Source organism: Leucopleurus acutus (genome assembly GCF_964270905.1).
Source record: "Leucopleurus acutus genome assembly, chromosome: 9".
Classification (NCBI taxonomy): domain Eukaryota; kingdom Metazoa; phylum Chordata; class Mammalia; order Artiodactyla; family Delphinidae; genus Leucopleurus; species Leucopleurus acutus.
In genome coordinates this window covers 103,737,304-103,752,001 of record NC_139144.1, presented here as the reverse complement: position 1 = coordinate 103,752,001, position 14,698 = coordinate 103,737,304, and the positions used below count along the sequence as shown (strand labels likewise).

The following is a 14,698-nucleotide window of genomic DNA, read 5'->3' as shown; positions in this document are numbered from 1 at the left end:
GTTCTTATATATATAGCTCATCAAATTATTCTCTCTTCTTGGAAAATCTGCTAACCACCCTCTCTTTGATAAGACGCCATTGGACTAAGACCCTTTACTGTATAAATGAGAAGACTGCGGACCACGGGGAAGTGACTTGTCCAAAGTTAGAACCCAGCTCTTTGTTTCTCCTGGACCTTACCGCTAGATTCGTGCCGGAGTTGTCACTCGGGGGCAGCTGCGGGAGGCGGCCTCCCGGGTGTGCGTGTCGGGGCCGCCCGCTCCGGGGTCTCACAGGGACCCCTTGGAAGCCTCTCTCGGGTCTCCTGTTAATGCTGCTTCTCACAGCCTTCCTTCAGCCTGACGGTGTCTCCTCTGGGGTGGGGGGGTGTGAAGACCCCAGGTTCTCGAGCTGCCGTGCAACGTTTAGCCCAAGACCACACTCGCCCTACAGCCCCATTTGCCTTTGTAACCTTTAGCTTCTTGGACTAGACCAGTCTCTTCCTTTTTTCACTTCACTTTGTCCGTTAAGAAAAATGAAGGCCTATGAAGCCATAATGGCCAGTTTTTTTCCGTCTTGCCGCTGTAAGTAAACAGCAGCCACAGGAGAGTTCTGTGCACGCGTGCCTGGGTGTGTGGTGGACTGCTCTTTCCTTTTTCAGCCACAGGAGTGTTCCCTAGTCTCAGTGATCTGGAGCTTTGCAAAGGTGTGAGTATCCATTCTTTCTATGCTGTGTTATAATCTGAACGTCTTCCTCCTTTGGCAGGTCTTTAAACTTGGATGCTAAAGCTTTAGTCAGAAGGAAACATACCATTTAAATTACTTTATAGTTAAACATATTTCTTATTTTTTTTCCCAAGAGATTTCCTGTTTGGCCCTGAACTGAATCTTTGGCTTCTCAGGTTATTGTCACTGTCCAAAGGTCACACACATAGACAGGGCTGGGCTGGTGCGGGAAGCCCCCAGCGGCGGCCTTGCGCCTGCTGATGTGTATTTATTCTACTCCCAGGACACAGGACCATGGGGGTGACCGGGACACGCCTGACAGTGTTGTGCCCTCGTCCTCTCCTGAGAGTGTGGTCGGCATGGAAGTGAGCAGATACCCAGACCTGTCCCTGGTCAAAGAGGAGCCTCCGGAGCCCGTGCCATCCCCCATCATTCCGATCCTCCCGAGCGGCACCGGGAAAGGTAGGGGGCGCAGTGCAGTGGCGGTGGGGGGGGGGGCTGGCTGATAGGAATGTTTAGAAAAGCTGTTAACACTCAACTCCTCCTTCCTTTTTTAAGGGCTGGAATCTAGAAGGAATGACATCAAAACTGAGCCGGGCACTTTGTTTGTCACGTCACCTTTTGATGCATCCCCAAATGGTCCCCGATCGGGTCTCATATCTGTGGCAATCACTCTGCATCCTACAGCTGCTGAGGTAAAGATGGACTGGCTGTTGGACGTTCTAGAATATTACCCGTTCCTAAAGGAGTGTCAGGTGGCTCACAGTGACACGCACAGCTGGGTCATCGCGGATAAAGGTTAGGGTTAGGGCTTGACTTAGCAGTCCCTTCAGACGTCTGCGCTGCTTTGAGTACTGGAAATTGATCTCAGCCTCAGTCAAGACAGAAAGGGCAAATTGAAGTCAGAGATCTCATTGTTTTACTAAAGAATGTATAATGGTAAGAACTCTTCAGAGAGTTGATAACTATTTACACGTAGAAAATTAAGCAGTGAAGAGCTTTGTCAACAGGGAAAGTTTTCCAGAAGCACTATGTTCAGGAAGCAGCTGCTCATATCAAACACTAGTACATGGCTGAGGGTTTTTTTCAAACTCTTAATTCTTGATGATGTTTCGTTGGCAACCAGACTCATAGCCTGTTGACAGGGCGTTTTGGTCATCAGCAGAACATAGCAGCGGTGTGTTCTCGTGGACTGTGTCAGACTTCTGCCCAGAGCTGGGGGGGTCCACTTGAAGGAAGCTTCTGACCAGCTGTAAAAACCATGACAAGGTTTAACTCATTCCTTGAATTAAAATGTCTAAGATAGTTTAACGTTCTCTCAAATATTGAACATTAATTGGAATCCCTGTGTGAGGATTTCTGTATGTGGAAGCTTTGTTTGGCTATTGGCCCATCAAAACCCTTCTTACCCCCCGAGGCTCTTAAGTCTAAATAAAAATGGTTGGATTTGCTTGCGGCGTGTGCACCGTGCACCGTGCGGATAGCACTTATCCTGACGTGAGTTGTTCTTCAGTGGTTCTCTGTGGCCTCTGGGCGGGTAATGCAGCATTTGCCGTTTTGTTTTAGAACATTAGCAGTGTTGTGGCTGCGTTCTCCGACCTCCTCCACGTTCGGATCCCTAACAGCTACGAGGTTAGTAATGCTCCAGATGTTCCATCCGTGGGTTTGGTCAGTAGCCACAGAGTAAACCCAGGTTTGGAGTATCGACAGCGTTTATTTCTTCGTGGGCCTCCACCAGGATCTGCAAACCCTCCCAGACTAGCCAGCTCTTACCACCTGAAGCAGCCTACTGTGCCCTTCCCTCCAGCAAGCAATGGTGAGCTGGTTTACAGTTTGTTGACCCCAGATTCGTTCTTGATTCAAAAGTTACGCCGCTTCTCTTTAAGATCTCGCTTTGATTTTAGGGGAGTAACAGGTCACGTGTTGGCACGCAGTCCTTGGTGACTTAACCACCCCCCCACCCGGGTGCTGTCTTCTGAGGCGTGACTGGACCTTTAGTGCCTGGGGCCTACGTCACACCCTCTTGTCAGTGCTCTGCTTACCGTTGAGCCGCATTTGCTCTCCTGCGGCCCGAGCCTCCCCTCCCACTTAGCGTGTCACAGACGAGGCCGCCATCTCTGCCCGTGTTCCTGGTCCCTTTCCTTCTGCGGCATCTCCGGGGCCCCTCTCTTCTGTAGGTGCGCTCACACCTTCCCCGTCACTGAAAGGTGGGCCCATTCCTCGCACCTGTGTGGCGTCCCTTCCCTCCCCATCTTCCCGTCTGGCCTCCCCCTCACCCCGCTCTCCCCGCCTCTTTGCTCCGCAGTTTCTTGGCCGTCTTGTTTCCGTCCTCACCTGCTCTTAGAGCCCAGCCTCTCCCCACGTCTCGCCCTTGAGCCACGCTGACAGTTGCTCGTGTTGGGTTTGAACTCTCAGCCTCCGGCTGCTCTGTCACCCTTGCTTTCTCCCTGCTTCTCCCTTCTGCCTTCATGGCCACGCGAGCGATGTGCTCTGAGATCACCACACGCTTTCCAGTCTGCGTCCTTGCTCGCATTTTTATTTTGGCCCCGGAACTTCCTCATCCCTCTTCGACTTTCCAAATCACGCTCATTGAAGACTCTCGTTCACATACCTCTTCATCTTTCATAAGAGATTTCGTACCCTCTTCACCCGGGAGCAAAAGTATTCTCTCACCCCCTCCCTACTCACTCTGCACTGAGACTGGAGACGACCCTCCGCGCGTCCCGGTTTCCCTCCGCACTTCTCACAGCCCAGTGTGTTGTCCCAGCCGTGTGAGGATAGCTTCCTTTCTTTGTACCCCAGTGTCATGCACGTCATAGATGCCCCGTAACCACTGCTTAGAAAATAAGATTTTTATCAATTACTAAAGACTAACGTGTGGTAAATTAAATGAGCCGTATTGCAGTCATTCGGTGCATACAGCTTTGCACCCCGGACCCCTGTTGTTAGTGGTCGGCTTTCGTCGCTAATGAACGCCTTTTGTCTCTAGGCCTTTCTGGGTGCGCGGGCACTAGTCACGGTGTCACAGAAAGTGCGGCTCTCAGGCCACAGTGGTGCTGCCACTGTCATGTCGTCGTTCTGGGCCACGGCGTGAGGAAGCCGGCCAGAGACCCGGCCTTTGTGAGCAAGGTACTCGCACGTCCCTCCCCTGACCCCCGGGTCCCCGCCCGCCCCCGCCGTGCCTGGGCAGCGCCTGCTCCTGCATCAGGAGGAGTCGCTTCTGGGGCTCCACAGACGCCTCCCCCAGCGGTCGCCATCGGCATATGTTTCATGTGCTTGAGCTTAAAACCAAGTAGCTACAGCAGCCTGTTCGGGGGGTCCGATGAGAGCCGCGTTATTTTTAAATGGTGAAATATGGAAAGTACAGTTTATTTCTGCAAATGTAGTTTCTCTGTGGCTGAATTATTATATGCTAAATACTGGCTCGTAGTTACCTTTTTACTGCTTTTAGGATTGCTGCTTTCACTTTGAACAGAACAGACCCAGCCCCGTGCAGACCTTGTTCTTATTAGATTCCGACTTGTCGAGCTCCCCACACCTTTCTCTTTGCTTTTCAGGGCTCCCGAGACAGCTCCAGCAGAGCGGAGAAGGACATTGTCTTCTGTAGTAACAACTGCTTTATTCTCTATTCATCAGCTGCACAAGCAAAAACCTCAGAAAGCAAGGTAAGATGGGGACAGTTTCAGTCAGCAGTCTGCGTTGAGTGGCGCCTTTTTTGGGGGGGTGTGTCCGCTTCCCCCACCCAGAGCTCCCCCCGGGGAGTCCGAGCAGATGCTCCCCGGGTTGGGAAGGAGTGCTTGGTCCAGGCCGTTACTGCACACTAAGTAACTTGAGCTTATTCAGCAAGAGTGGGCAGATTTGAACTATGTCTTAACAGGTCAGAAGTGAATAAAACACTACTATTAAAATCTGTAATTTTACGTATTTAATTACAAATACCTTAATTTAATCACAACTATAAAGTATTGCTTTAGTGATCTTGTCCCAATGGGAAAACCTGTTCACAACCACAATTCAGGTCTATTCATGTATTTTGGGGCGAAAGTATCTGTCTTGTACCAGGTTGGAAAAGGTCTGTTTGTTTTTTGTGTGATTTAAGTGTATCTTTGGGTGTGTAGCTGATGTGGACGATACGCTTTTAACCGTTTGCGCTGAAGGAGGTTTTTCCCATGCTGTGATAGTCTCTCCTCCCTCCACATCATTGCTCTTGCATCTTTCTCAGAAGAATGTTCTGGAGATTCTTATTTTTTTAAAAAGGCAGTAGCGCCCAGCGTAATAAAATTCAAGCTACTTGCCAAATAAATTTATACTTTAAAATATATCAGCCTAGATGAGAGAAGGAATTTTTTTTCCCACCACATAATCTCGTGAGTCCGTGTGCAGCGTCTGCCTGCTTCTGGATTTCCTGTGAGGCGCGTCTTTTTTCAGAGCTGTGTAGGGTGGGGTGCATGAGAAAGTGGGTTCGCTGTTGATTTGCTTATGACGACACTTTGTATCTTAAAAGAAACTAATGGAACTTCTGTCTCAGCTCAGCCCTTTCAGCAGTTGGATGGGAAGCTGTTCCGTCTTGTAAATTTCATTAGCTCCCGTGACGTGAAAAGTTTTAAGAGCAGAATACCCTCCAGAGTTAGGGCTTTGCAGAGAACACACTCTCTCTCTGTCGAGACGCGAGCACCACGGGCACGCAGCACTGACCTCCGCCGTGCGCCAGTCCTCTTACTTACAGACCCAGAGCCAAACACCCTGCTGATGGAACCCTGCTGCTTGGCTTCTTGTTGTAGCAAGAATTGCCTTGGGGGCTTTGGAATTAACTCCTTCTCCGTGTTTCTTTTTTTTTGTGCAGGAATCCGTTCCTTCATTGCCACACTCGCCTATAAAAGAGACGCCTTCCAGAGCATTTCATCAGTACAGTAACAACATCTCCACTTTAGATGTGCACTGTCTGCCGCAGCTCCAGGAAAAAGCTTCACCCCCAGCGTCACCGCCCATCACTTTCCCTCCTGCTTTTGAAGCAGCCAAAGTGGAGGCAAAGCCAGATGAGCTGAAGGTGACGGTCAAGCTAAAGCCTCGGCTAAGAGCTGTCCACGGTGGGTTTGAAGACTGTCGGCCGATCACTAAAAAGTGGAGGGGGATGAAGTGGAAGAAGTGGAGCGTCCACATCGTGATCCCCAAGGGGACCTTCAGACCCCCCTGTGAAGATGAAATCGACGAATTTCTGAAGAACCTGGGCACTTCCCTGAAACCCGATCCTGTGCCCAAAGACTACCGGAAGTGTTGCTTCTGTCACGAAGAAGGCGATGGGTTGACAGACGGACCGGCGAGGCTGCTCAACCTTGACTTGGACCTGTGGGTCCATTTGAATTGTGCCCTGTGGTCCACGGAGGTGTACGAGACCCAGGCTGGTGCCTTAATAAACGTGGAGCTAGCCCTGAGGAGAGGCCTGCAGATGAAATGTGTCTTCTGCCATAAGATGGGGGCCACCAGTGGGTGTCACAGATTTCGATGCACCAACATTTATCACTTTACTTGCGCCATTAAAGCACAATGCATGTTTTTTAAAGATAAAACTATGCTTTGTCCCATGCACAAACCAAAGGGCATTCACGAGCAGGAATTAAGTTACTTTGCCGTCTTCAGGCGGGTCTACGTGCAGCGTGATGAGGTACGACAGATCGCCAGCATCGTGCAGCGGGGAGAGCGGGACCACACCTTCCGTGTGGGCAGCCTCATCTTCCACACGATCGGCCAGCTGCTTCCACAGCAGATGCAAGCGTTCCACTCTCCCAAAGCACTCTTCCCCGTGGGCTACGAAGCCAGCCGGCTGTACTGGAGCACGCGCTACGCCAACCGCCGCTGTCGCTACCTGTGCTCCATCGAGGAGAAGGACGGGCGCCCCCTGTTCGTCATCAGAATCGTGGAGCAAGGCCACGAAGATCTCGTCTTAAGTGACACCTCACCCAAAGGTGAGGCCCCGTCTGTAGGCTCTGCCGAGCCCATCACTCCAGGGTTAGGCTAATGAATGTTTTATGTCAGTATTTCCATGGTTTTCCTCACGTCTGTTTCATATTCTATCACAGCAGGTGTGGATTCTTCATTTACAAATGCAAGTCTTAACTTCTTTGTATTGTCAAACCTTGCTGTCTTTTTCTAAACACCTGCTAGAATTACTCTAAATCAGAATATATATTATTCCAACAGAGTTTATAAAATAAATAGGAGAATGATTTGCAGATAAAGGTTGCCTGTCACTTACATTGAGGACCCTCTTGTTAATGTCACCTAGAAGGTGGGAACCGTATTTAAAGCCATATTGTCTTATCTCAGGAGCATCAGATATTAAACAGATTTAGAGCCAGAAATGAGACTTAATTTCGGCCTCTAGGGTTAAGCCTAGATTGTCATTTTTAGTGCTGCAGAACTGCTTTCTTTTCAAGTTTAGCAGTTTTTTTTTTAAAAGTATGAAAATGCTCTAAAGATAATTCCAATGAAAATATCAATTTCATATTTTAACTCTGAGAGAAAAGGATATATTTACAGATACTACTTAATTGGATTAATCATTTGAAAACCTAATATGCTGCTTGGCCAGCATGAAAGTGAGTTAACTACTTGTATGAATTTCAGTTATATTTAACTTTCTTTTCCACTTCTCCTGTTTAATTTCCTTAATGTAACATATTCTTTTCCCCCAAACTTCATAAAGTCTTTAAAACTACTGCCATCCAATAAGCAGGTAATATACCAGGCTTGTTAGATCACTGCCCACGGGCTTTAACTTGGATCTGGTAAGTCTCCGTGAGCGGTTGGTCGTTTCGTTCTTGTTTTTATACTGTATCCTGTTTTCCTCTCTATTTAGCTGAGAGCAGGTTTGTCATTAAAAAAAATATCTTTTTGTCCATACATAGGTGTTTGGGATAAGATTTTGGAGCCTGTGGCATGTGTGAGAAAAGAGTCGGAAATGCTGCAGCTCTTCCCAGCCTACTTAAAAGGGGAGGATCTCTTCGGCTTGACCGTCTCTGCGGTGGCGCGGATCGCGGAATCAGTGAGTGCCGGGGCCGAGGCCGGAGAGCCACCCCCTGTCACACGCCGCACCTTACTTAACACGGGGCTGTCACTCTCACAACACTTCAAGGTAGTGGTTTTGTCGGGGGTGAACTCCTGTCGCTCTGAAAGAAAACGAGGCATCGGTGAGTCGTAGGCGTCTCCGTGCTCACTTGGTGAGGCAGCTTACCACCCAGTGTTAATGGCCACTTTCCTGCCCGGGGCCCAGGGCTGGTCACCAGAGCGCAGTTGGATTTCACGAGCCCTTACTGTCTGATGCCTGCTTGTTACAAGCACGTGTGCCAGTGAGTCTACACACAGCGCTTTTGGAAAACTGCATGATTATAAGGTATTGTTCTCAAGAAAAAAGTCACTGGTGGGTTTTCTTCAGAGAAGCAGTGGACACCCCGAAAGCCACTGAGTACTGTACCCAGTTGCTTTCTTTGGTGGAGCCCTGCCTAAACGACATGCATCTGTCATGTCTCCAGAGGACAGTGTCCACAAGAAACGTATTCTAGAAAAGACCTTCAGCACGAATGGTTTTAGGAGTTAACCTGAAGTTACAGCTGTGCTCCCAGGCCCCCGAGGGTGGTAAGCGCATCGCACACAGTCAGGATCTGAGCACAGGCTGCTGCTGTCAACGTGGCTTGAAAGAGCCCCTTGTTACCAACATTTTGAAAATGTTGACAAGTTATTTTCATGGAATTCAAGTTGGGCCATCCTTTGGCCGGCTCAGGATTGCCTGTGCTCTTGATCAGGTGAGTTAATTTTTCGTTTATTTTGCTTCTTTCCAGCTCCCTGGGGTTGAGGCGTGTGAAAACTACACCTTCCGATACGGCCGGAACCCTCTCATGGAGCTGCCCCTGGCCGTCAACCCCACAGGTTGTGCCCGTTCTGAACCTAAAATGAGTGCCCACGTCAAGAGGTTTGTGTTAAGGTATTTTGTTTTGACTTCACATAGTACAGCCCGGGGGTTCCAGGCCTCTCAGGGGTTTTCTGTGCCTGGTCTGTCTGCTGCTTACAAACCCGCTGCCTCTGGCTGTGTCTGTGCGGCCGCGCCAGCTAGGCGGCTTTCCCTGTGTGTGCTGTCAGTGAGAACGTGAACCAGCCGGGCCCCTCAGAGGTGTCTCCGCTCTCCCTTTGTGTCCCCGTCGGCACGCCGTCGCCCCACAGGCCTCACACCCTGAACAGCACCAGTGCCTCCAAGTCGTTCCAGAGCACAGTCACCGGGGAGCTGAGCGCACCTTACAGCAAGCAGTTCGTCCACTCCAAGTCGTCGCAGTACCGCAAGATGAAAACCGAGTGGAAGTCCAACGTGTACCTGGCCCGGTCTCGGATTCAGGTGAGTGGGGCTTGGCTTCTGGGAGGAGGGGAGGTGGGCTCGGAGGGTGCTGGCATCCGGCACATGAGACAGGAGTCCGCGGGCCGCAGGGAGAGAAACCCCGCCAGCCCGGGGCGCCGGCCGCTCCGTCCATGGTCTTGGAGGGCGGATGCTTTACTCCCCCGCATGGAAGGGCGGCTTCTGGACGTCCTCTCTGTACCGCTTGATGAGGGCTCACGGGGCGCGGGGAGCGCTGCATCTTCCACACGTGGGACCCGCAGTGCGCTCACCAGGGCTCTTTCAAGGCACTTGTGCAAAATACAAACGAAAATAGTTTCAAAAGGTGCCCAGTTTCAGAAGCTTCTCTTCATGAAATCATCGTGTAGTTTCTGATGGATAGATGGTGGAACACCTTACAGGTAAAGCCATCTCTAGGCTAAGCACACTTCCTGAAGAAACAAATGTCTATGTGGCATCTCCCCTTGGAGGCCCAGGATGGAGTTACGAGCTCTCATGCTGCCAGCGTCCTCCGTCTCAAAGGCTGGTCACCCTCCAGGCTCTTCATATCGCTGAGCAGTGTCACCATCTCCTAACTGAGTGCGCTGGCCTCACTACCCCAGACCCCAAAGCATCATCAGTTTCTGCTGCCTTTTTTCCTCCCGGAAGAGTTTCCCCAAATCCACTCCCCGCTCTGCTGCCTGTTCTAACCGCCCGTCTCACCTGCAGGCACTGCTGCAGGCCTGCCTGTCCCCTCCCGTGCAGTCCCCTCAGAAGCCAGGGCGGTCCCTTCACATAGAAACCTGACTTACACGTTGTCTGTATTCATTGACGTTCTTCTTTCTGTAGAAACTTCTAGGATCTACTCTTGATTCTTGATATTTCGAATTTTTACCAAAATGGGCCTGGGTTAGGGTCATTTTTATTTATTGCTTTCCCCACTGGTGAGCCCTTTCAGCCTGAAGCAGTGTGGCCATCAGTCTGAGAAATGTTTTTATGTTAATTCTTTTGCAGATTCCTACCTCTGTTTCTCTCTGTACACAAATATTAGATCCCTGAGACCCGGGATCTCACAGGGTGGACCCCAGACCGTCAGCACCGGCATCAGCTGGGGGTTTGCGGGTTTGGGGTCCCCAGCCTTACTGAACCTGGCCCCTGAGATGGGGCCCGCAGCGGTTCTGGCGCCACCGGGGAAGGCCTCTGTCTCGGGTCTGCCCTCCTGCTGTGGCCTTGTTTCTGGTTCCTTGTCCTCGTCCTGAGCTGCTTCTGCTTTATCTGCTGTCTGCTCTTGATCTTTTTATCTGATACCTTTGCTTTCATATTACGAATGCAGGGTCTTCTGGTCTTTTTGTTGTTGCCTCAGAAATGGAGCCTCAAAAGATTCCACTCGAGGCAGTGGTGTCTTCCTCCTCCGCTCAGTTCCTTCCCCGTTTAAAATGTTCCCAAACAGCTTGTTCACCCTGACCATCCCTGGTCTTCAGTCTTGGTTTTGCTCCCTTACGTCACGTTAAGGGTTTCTTAACTACCTGCGTTCAGTCTGTCATCTTTAACCCGAAGCGTTTTTGAGAGTTTTTGATGTTTGGTCACCTTTTTTCTTCCTCCATCCTGCCCACCTCCCTTCCATCCACCTCCCGGGTAATCATGTTAACGACCCAGTAAGTGTCCTGTGTCTTTTCCCTGCTCTTCTCTTAACACTACCCACACATCTGTGTGCGTATGGAAAAGTGGGATTGTCTTATCTATGCTTTTCTGCCTCTTCCTTTTCTCACTAATATTTACACCCCTCTGGAACAACTGAGGCAGCCGCGATTCATTCTCTTGAGTGTCTCTGTGATGCTCCGTGATGTTGATGGACTGTAATTAATGAAACCATCCCCCTGCTGATGAGCCTGTATTTTGTTTACAGTTCTTTCCCACAACAGTGTTGCCATCAATATCTTGTACAAATATCCCCATGTATTGGTAACTTCACTTCAGTGGTGTGTAGGCCCCAAAGTGAGGTTTCTGTGTTAGAAGTACATGTACTTTCATTTTAGCAGACATTGCCTGTTTTCTAAAAAGGCTATAATTGCCCACTTCTTCCTGCAGTGTATGAGCCTGTTTTTCTTGTTTTCCCGTTGGTAGTGTTACCACCCTTCTGTATTTTTGCAGCCTGTTCAGCGTAGACCGGCAGTGTCACCTCGGTTGCAACTTTTCGTGTTTGCCACTTGGGTCTGCTCTTCTGTGAACTACCTTTGTCCGTTGTGCAGTTGATAAGAACTTGTACTATTAGGCAAAGGATGTTTTGTAGGGGAAGATACCTACCAGAAAGTATGGTGTGTTTTTTCCTATAAAAGTTTTAATTTTTATATAGTCAAACGTATAATTTTCTGTAGCTTCTGTTCTTGGTTAAGACTGTAGGTTGCATATGTACTTTCTTAGATTTTTTTTCTTTCAGGAATTTTATTCTTCATGTTTAAGACAAATTTATTTTCTTTCCATTGAATAACCAGTTGTGGAAGCACCATTTAGTATTGGGTTGGCCAAAAAGTCCGTTGGGTTTTTCTGTAAGAGTTGTGGAAAAACCTAAATGCACTTGTTGGCCAACCTAATAATGTATGTAACCCGTCCATCTTAAACTGAGTTTTAGTGCCACCAAACTACTGTACGTTAAGTGTTCACGTGTGCCTGGGTCTATTTGGATTCTCTGTTCATTTCCACTGATCTTCTTGTCTCTTATACCAAACTGTATTCATCTCCATACAGATTCTTTCTGTGTGTTCTAGTTTGTTCAGCTCTGAGTCTCATCTGGAATTGAACAGATAAATTGCATAAGTGGTTTTTTTCAGAAGTTAATTCAATTCACATACCAAAATTTCTAACAACAGCACACCCTGTACTGTGTGCTCCCAGGTGGTGCTTGGTGAGGACCGAGTCTGGTGGGGATCTGGTCAGTTTTAGCTGAGAATGCAGAAACTCAAATTATAATAATCCCTTATAGTTAGCCCTGTTTCTGTTCTGTAAGCTTGTTGTTATGTCAGGTCCTTTTAGAAATGGTGGGATAAAAAAACAGCAGAAGCCATTAGCCTGTTGGTGGGATCTGGGAGTGATACTGCACACAAGATAGGAGAGCCAGTTAGGAGCAGTGCCCAGCCAGTCAGCAGTACCACTCTGTAAAAATGCCCTAAGAGTTTAGTGTCAAAAAGATACAAAAACAAGTAGGTGAGAAGATTGTCCAGCATTCAGGGTTCAGGTGAGAGTGTGGTCAGTGAGAAGTTCAGGTGGGGTCTTCAGTGTGGCTTGGGTGGTACCTTTGTGCAAGAGAGGCTGCAGGCCAGTTGCCCCTGGAAGCCAAGTGGTTCTGAGGTGTGTACACGTGCGTTTCCTCAGGGGCTGGGCCTGTACGCCGCTCGGGACATCGAGAAGCACACCATGGTCATCGAGTACATCGGGACCATCATCCGGAACGAAGTCGCCAACAGAAAGGAGAAGCTTTACGAGTCCCAGGTGAGCGCGCACCCCTCCTGTGCCGTCCGACAGCTGCGGTGCAGGCCTGGATAGGACCGTCACGCTGGTGGGAGTGCAGTGTCGAACAGAGCTACGTCTGGATTTTTGTATTTTCTTCCTGTTTTTTCCGTCGGTCTTACTGTCAGCGAGGATGTGGCTGGATTGATGCGCCTGGCTTCACAGGCCACCTGCCAACGTGTTGGTTCCGTTCACAGCTTGTAGACGTCACCTGACGGGGCTGGCGTGTTGTCCCCGCAAGTGTGACTGGGGTGTGTGTCGGCAAAAGTCCGGCTTCGCCCCCTCACATGGACGGGAACGCAGAGGGGGTTCTGACCTCTTTCTCTTTCAGAACCGAGGCGTGTACATGTTCCGCATGGACAACGACCACGTGATCGATGCCACGCTCACGGGAGGGCCTGCAAGGTGAGGGGGGTCTGAGCGGGAGGTGCGATGGGTCAGTGCGCTCACTGGGGCCTTTCAGTCATGGAGAGTAGTTTTATTTAAAAATTGTATGTGTGGGACTTCCCCGGCGGTCCAGTGGTTAAGACTCTCCGCTGTCACTGCCAGGGCCCCAGGTTCAGACCCTGGTCGGGGAACTAAGATCCCACAAGCCGTGCAGCCAACAACAACAAAAAAATGTGTATATTCTATTAATGGACAGATAGAAATGTAATTAGAAAAAGTTTTCCCTGTGAGCTGAAAGGTTTTTTTTTAAAAGCTTCTTCCAAAGCCTTATAGTAAGTCGTTTCTGGAACGGCGGCTTGCAGGTACATCAACCACTCGTGCGCGCCGAACTGTGTGGCCGAGGTGGTGACTTTCGAGCGAGGACACAAGATCATCATCAGCTCCAGCCGGAGGATCCAGAAGGGAGAAGAGGTAAGCGCAGGGCCGCACCGTGCGGCCCCTCCCCGCGGGCGGCGCTCGACTCCTCTGTGCACGTAATCTGCTCAGCGGTTTGCAGTCCTTCGCTGCTAGCAAGGCCCTCCTCCTGGAAGGTCAACCTCGGCCGCCCCGCACATCGCGGTCCGACAGTCTTTGCCCTGCAGATTCCGCGTCCCCACGTCGCTCGTGTGAACGGGCTCCTCTCGACCCCCGTGCTGTCCGTTCGGCTCGGTGACCCTCTCTTTAAAGTGATGCCCGTCGTCGAGCTCATGGCCGAGAATATCACGGGATTGGTGCCTCGTGGTCCCCGGGGTCATCGTGGCTCACGTGAGGTCACCCTGAGGCTGTAGGCGGCAAATCTGGGGGTCCCCGCGGCTGCTCTCACACTCAGGGCCCGTACAGGCTTACAGGCTTTCCTACCAACAGCTGCTTCTTAGACAGTTTGGTGGTCTCGTTAGGTGTTCTTTCCCTTGCCCCACGGATCACTTTGGCCCAGCACGTCGCCTGTTAGGATTGTTATTAGTCTTGATCGCCTTGTTTACGTTTCCTGACTTTGTCACAATTGTGACGAGCACGCGTTTCGCCGTACGCTCCGTGCCTGGAATCGGGGTGTCCTGGGAAGCGGCTGCCACGCGGTGTGGGTTCCGTGGGGAACCTCCCCTGTTCAGGGAGGGAGGCGCCTGAGGCTCTTTTCTGGGTTTGAGCCCCCAGCCCTACGTGAACAGAGCTGTGAGATTATACTTGTATTTTTTGGTCCTCTTTTTGGAATGTGCTTTTTTTAAATCAAGAATTGACCCGAGGCCTATTTTGCACATGTCACCAACTTGAGTGAATTAGAGAAAGGATGTGAGGACCCCAGGGTGGTGTCACGGCGTGGGGACAGATGGAGGCTCGGCAGTCCCACGCCCTGCTCGCGCCCCTCCGAGTGGGCCGCGTAAGCCCTCCAGCCTGTACTTCGCCTTACGCACAAGGAGAAACAATTCCTCATGGAGTTCCTATAAGAGCTCAGTAAATACCGGTGTGTTCCCTTCCGGTGTAGAAGGGAAGTCTTTGCAAATAGTGTCCCAGGGTGTTTGAATCAGAGGGACCTTGGCCGTGTCAGGTTTCTCAGGGGTCGGGGTCCCGGGGTGAGGCTTACCCCGTGGGAATCACGCAGACCCCCGTCCACCCTGACAGCAGGGTTGATCTGAGATATTAACGATAATGTGGTTGCGCCTAAATAGAGCAACGTCTTTTAAATATTCTTGTACGTGAGGAAAGATGGA

The 14,698-nt window shown here is 50.3% G+C and overlaps 1 protein-coding gene across 10 annotated transcripts in view; it reads left to right on the top strand.

Moving 5' to 3' along the window:
* KMT2C (lysine methyltransferase 2C) overlaps positions 1 to 14,698 on the top strand; it is a 293,955-nt gene that overhangs the window by 276,708 nt on the left and 2,549 nt on the right. For 9 of the 10 annotated variants that reach the window (XM_082846696.1, XM_082846698.1, XM_082846705.1 and 6 more), the window contains 12 exons: positions 990 to 1,168; positions 1,265 to 1,401; positions 2,273 to 2,522; positions 3,696 to 3,835; positions 4,264 to 4,371; positions 5,550 to 6,669; positions 7,612 to 7,748; positions 8,542 to 8,684; positions 8,921 to 9,089; positions 12,435 to 12,551; positions 12,901 to 12,974; positions 13,319 to 13,427. In XM_082846696.1, the coding sequence (XP_082702822.1) occupies positions 990 to 1,168; positions 1,265 to 1,401; positions 2,273 to 2,522; positions 3,696 to 3,835; positions 4,264 to 4,371; positions 5,550 to 6,669; positions 7,612 to 7,748; positions 8,542 to 8,684; positions 8,921 to 9,089; positions 12,435 to 12,551; positions 12,901 to 12,974; positions 13,319 to 13,427 (2,683 nt within the window). The remainder of the gene's footprint in view (positions 1 to 989; positions 1,169 to 1,264; positions 1,402 to 2,272; positions 2,523 to 3,695; positions 3,836 to 4,263; positions 4,372 to 5,549; positions 6,670 to 7,611; positions 7,749 to 8,541; positions 8,685 to 8,920; positions 9,090 to 12,434; positions 12,552 to 12,900; positions 12,975 to 13,318; positions 13,428 to 14,698) is intronic. The other variant, XM_082846702.1, reaches the window with a different exon arrangement.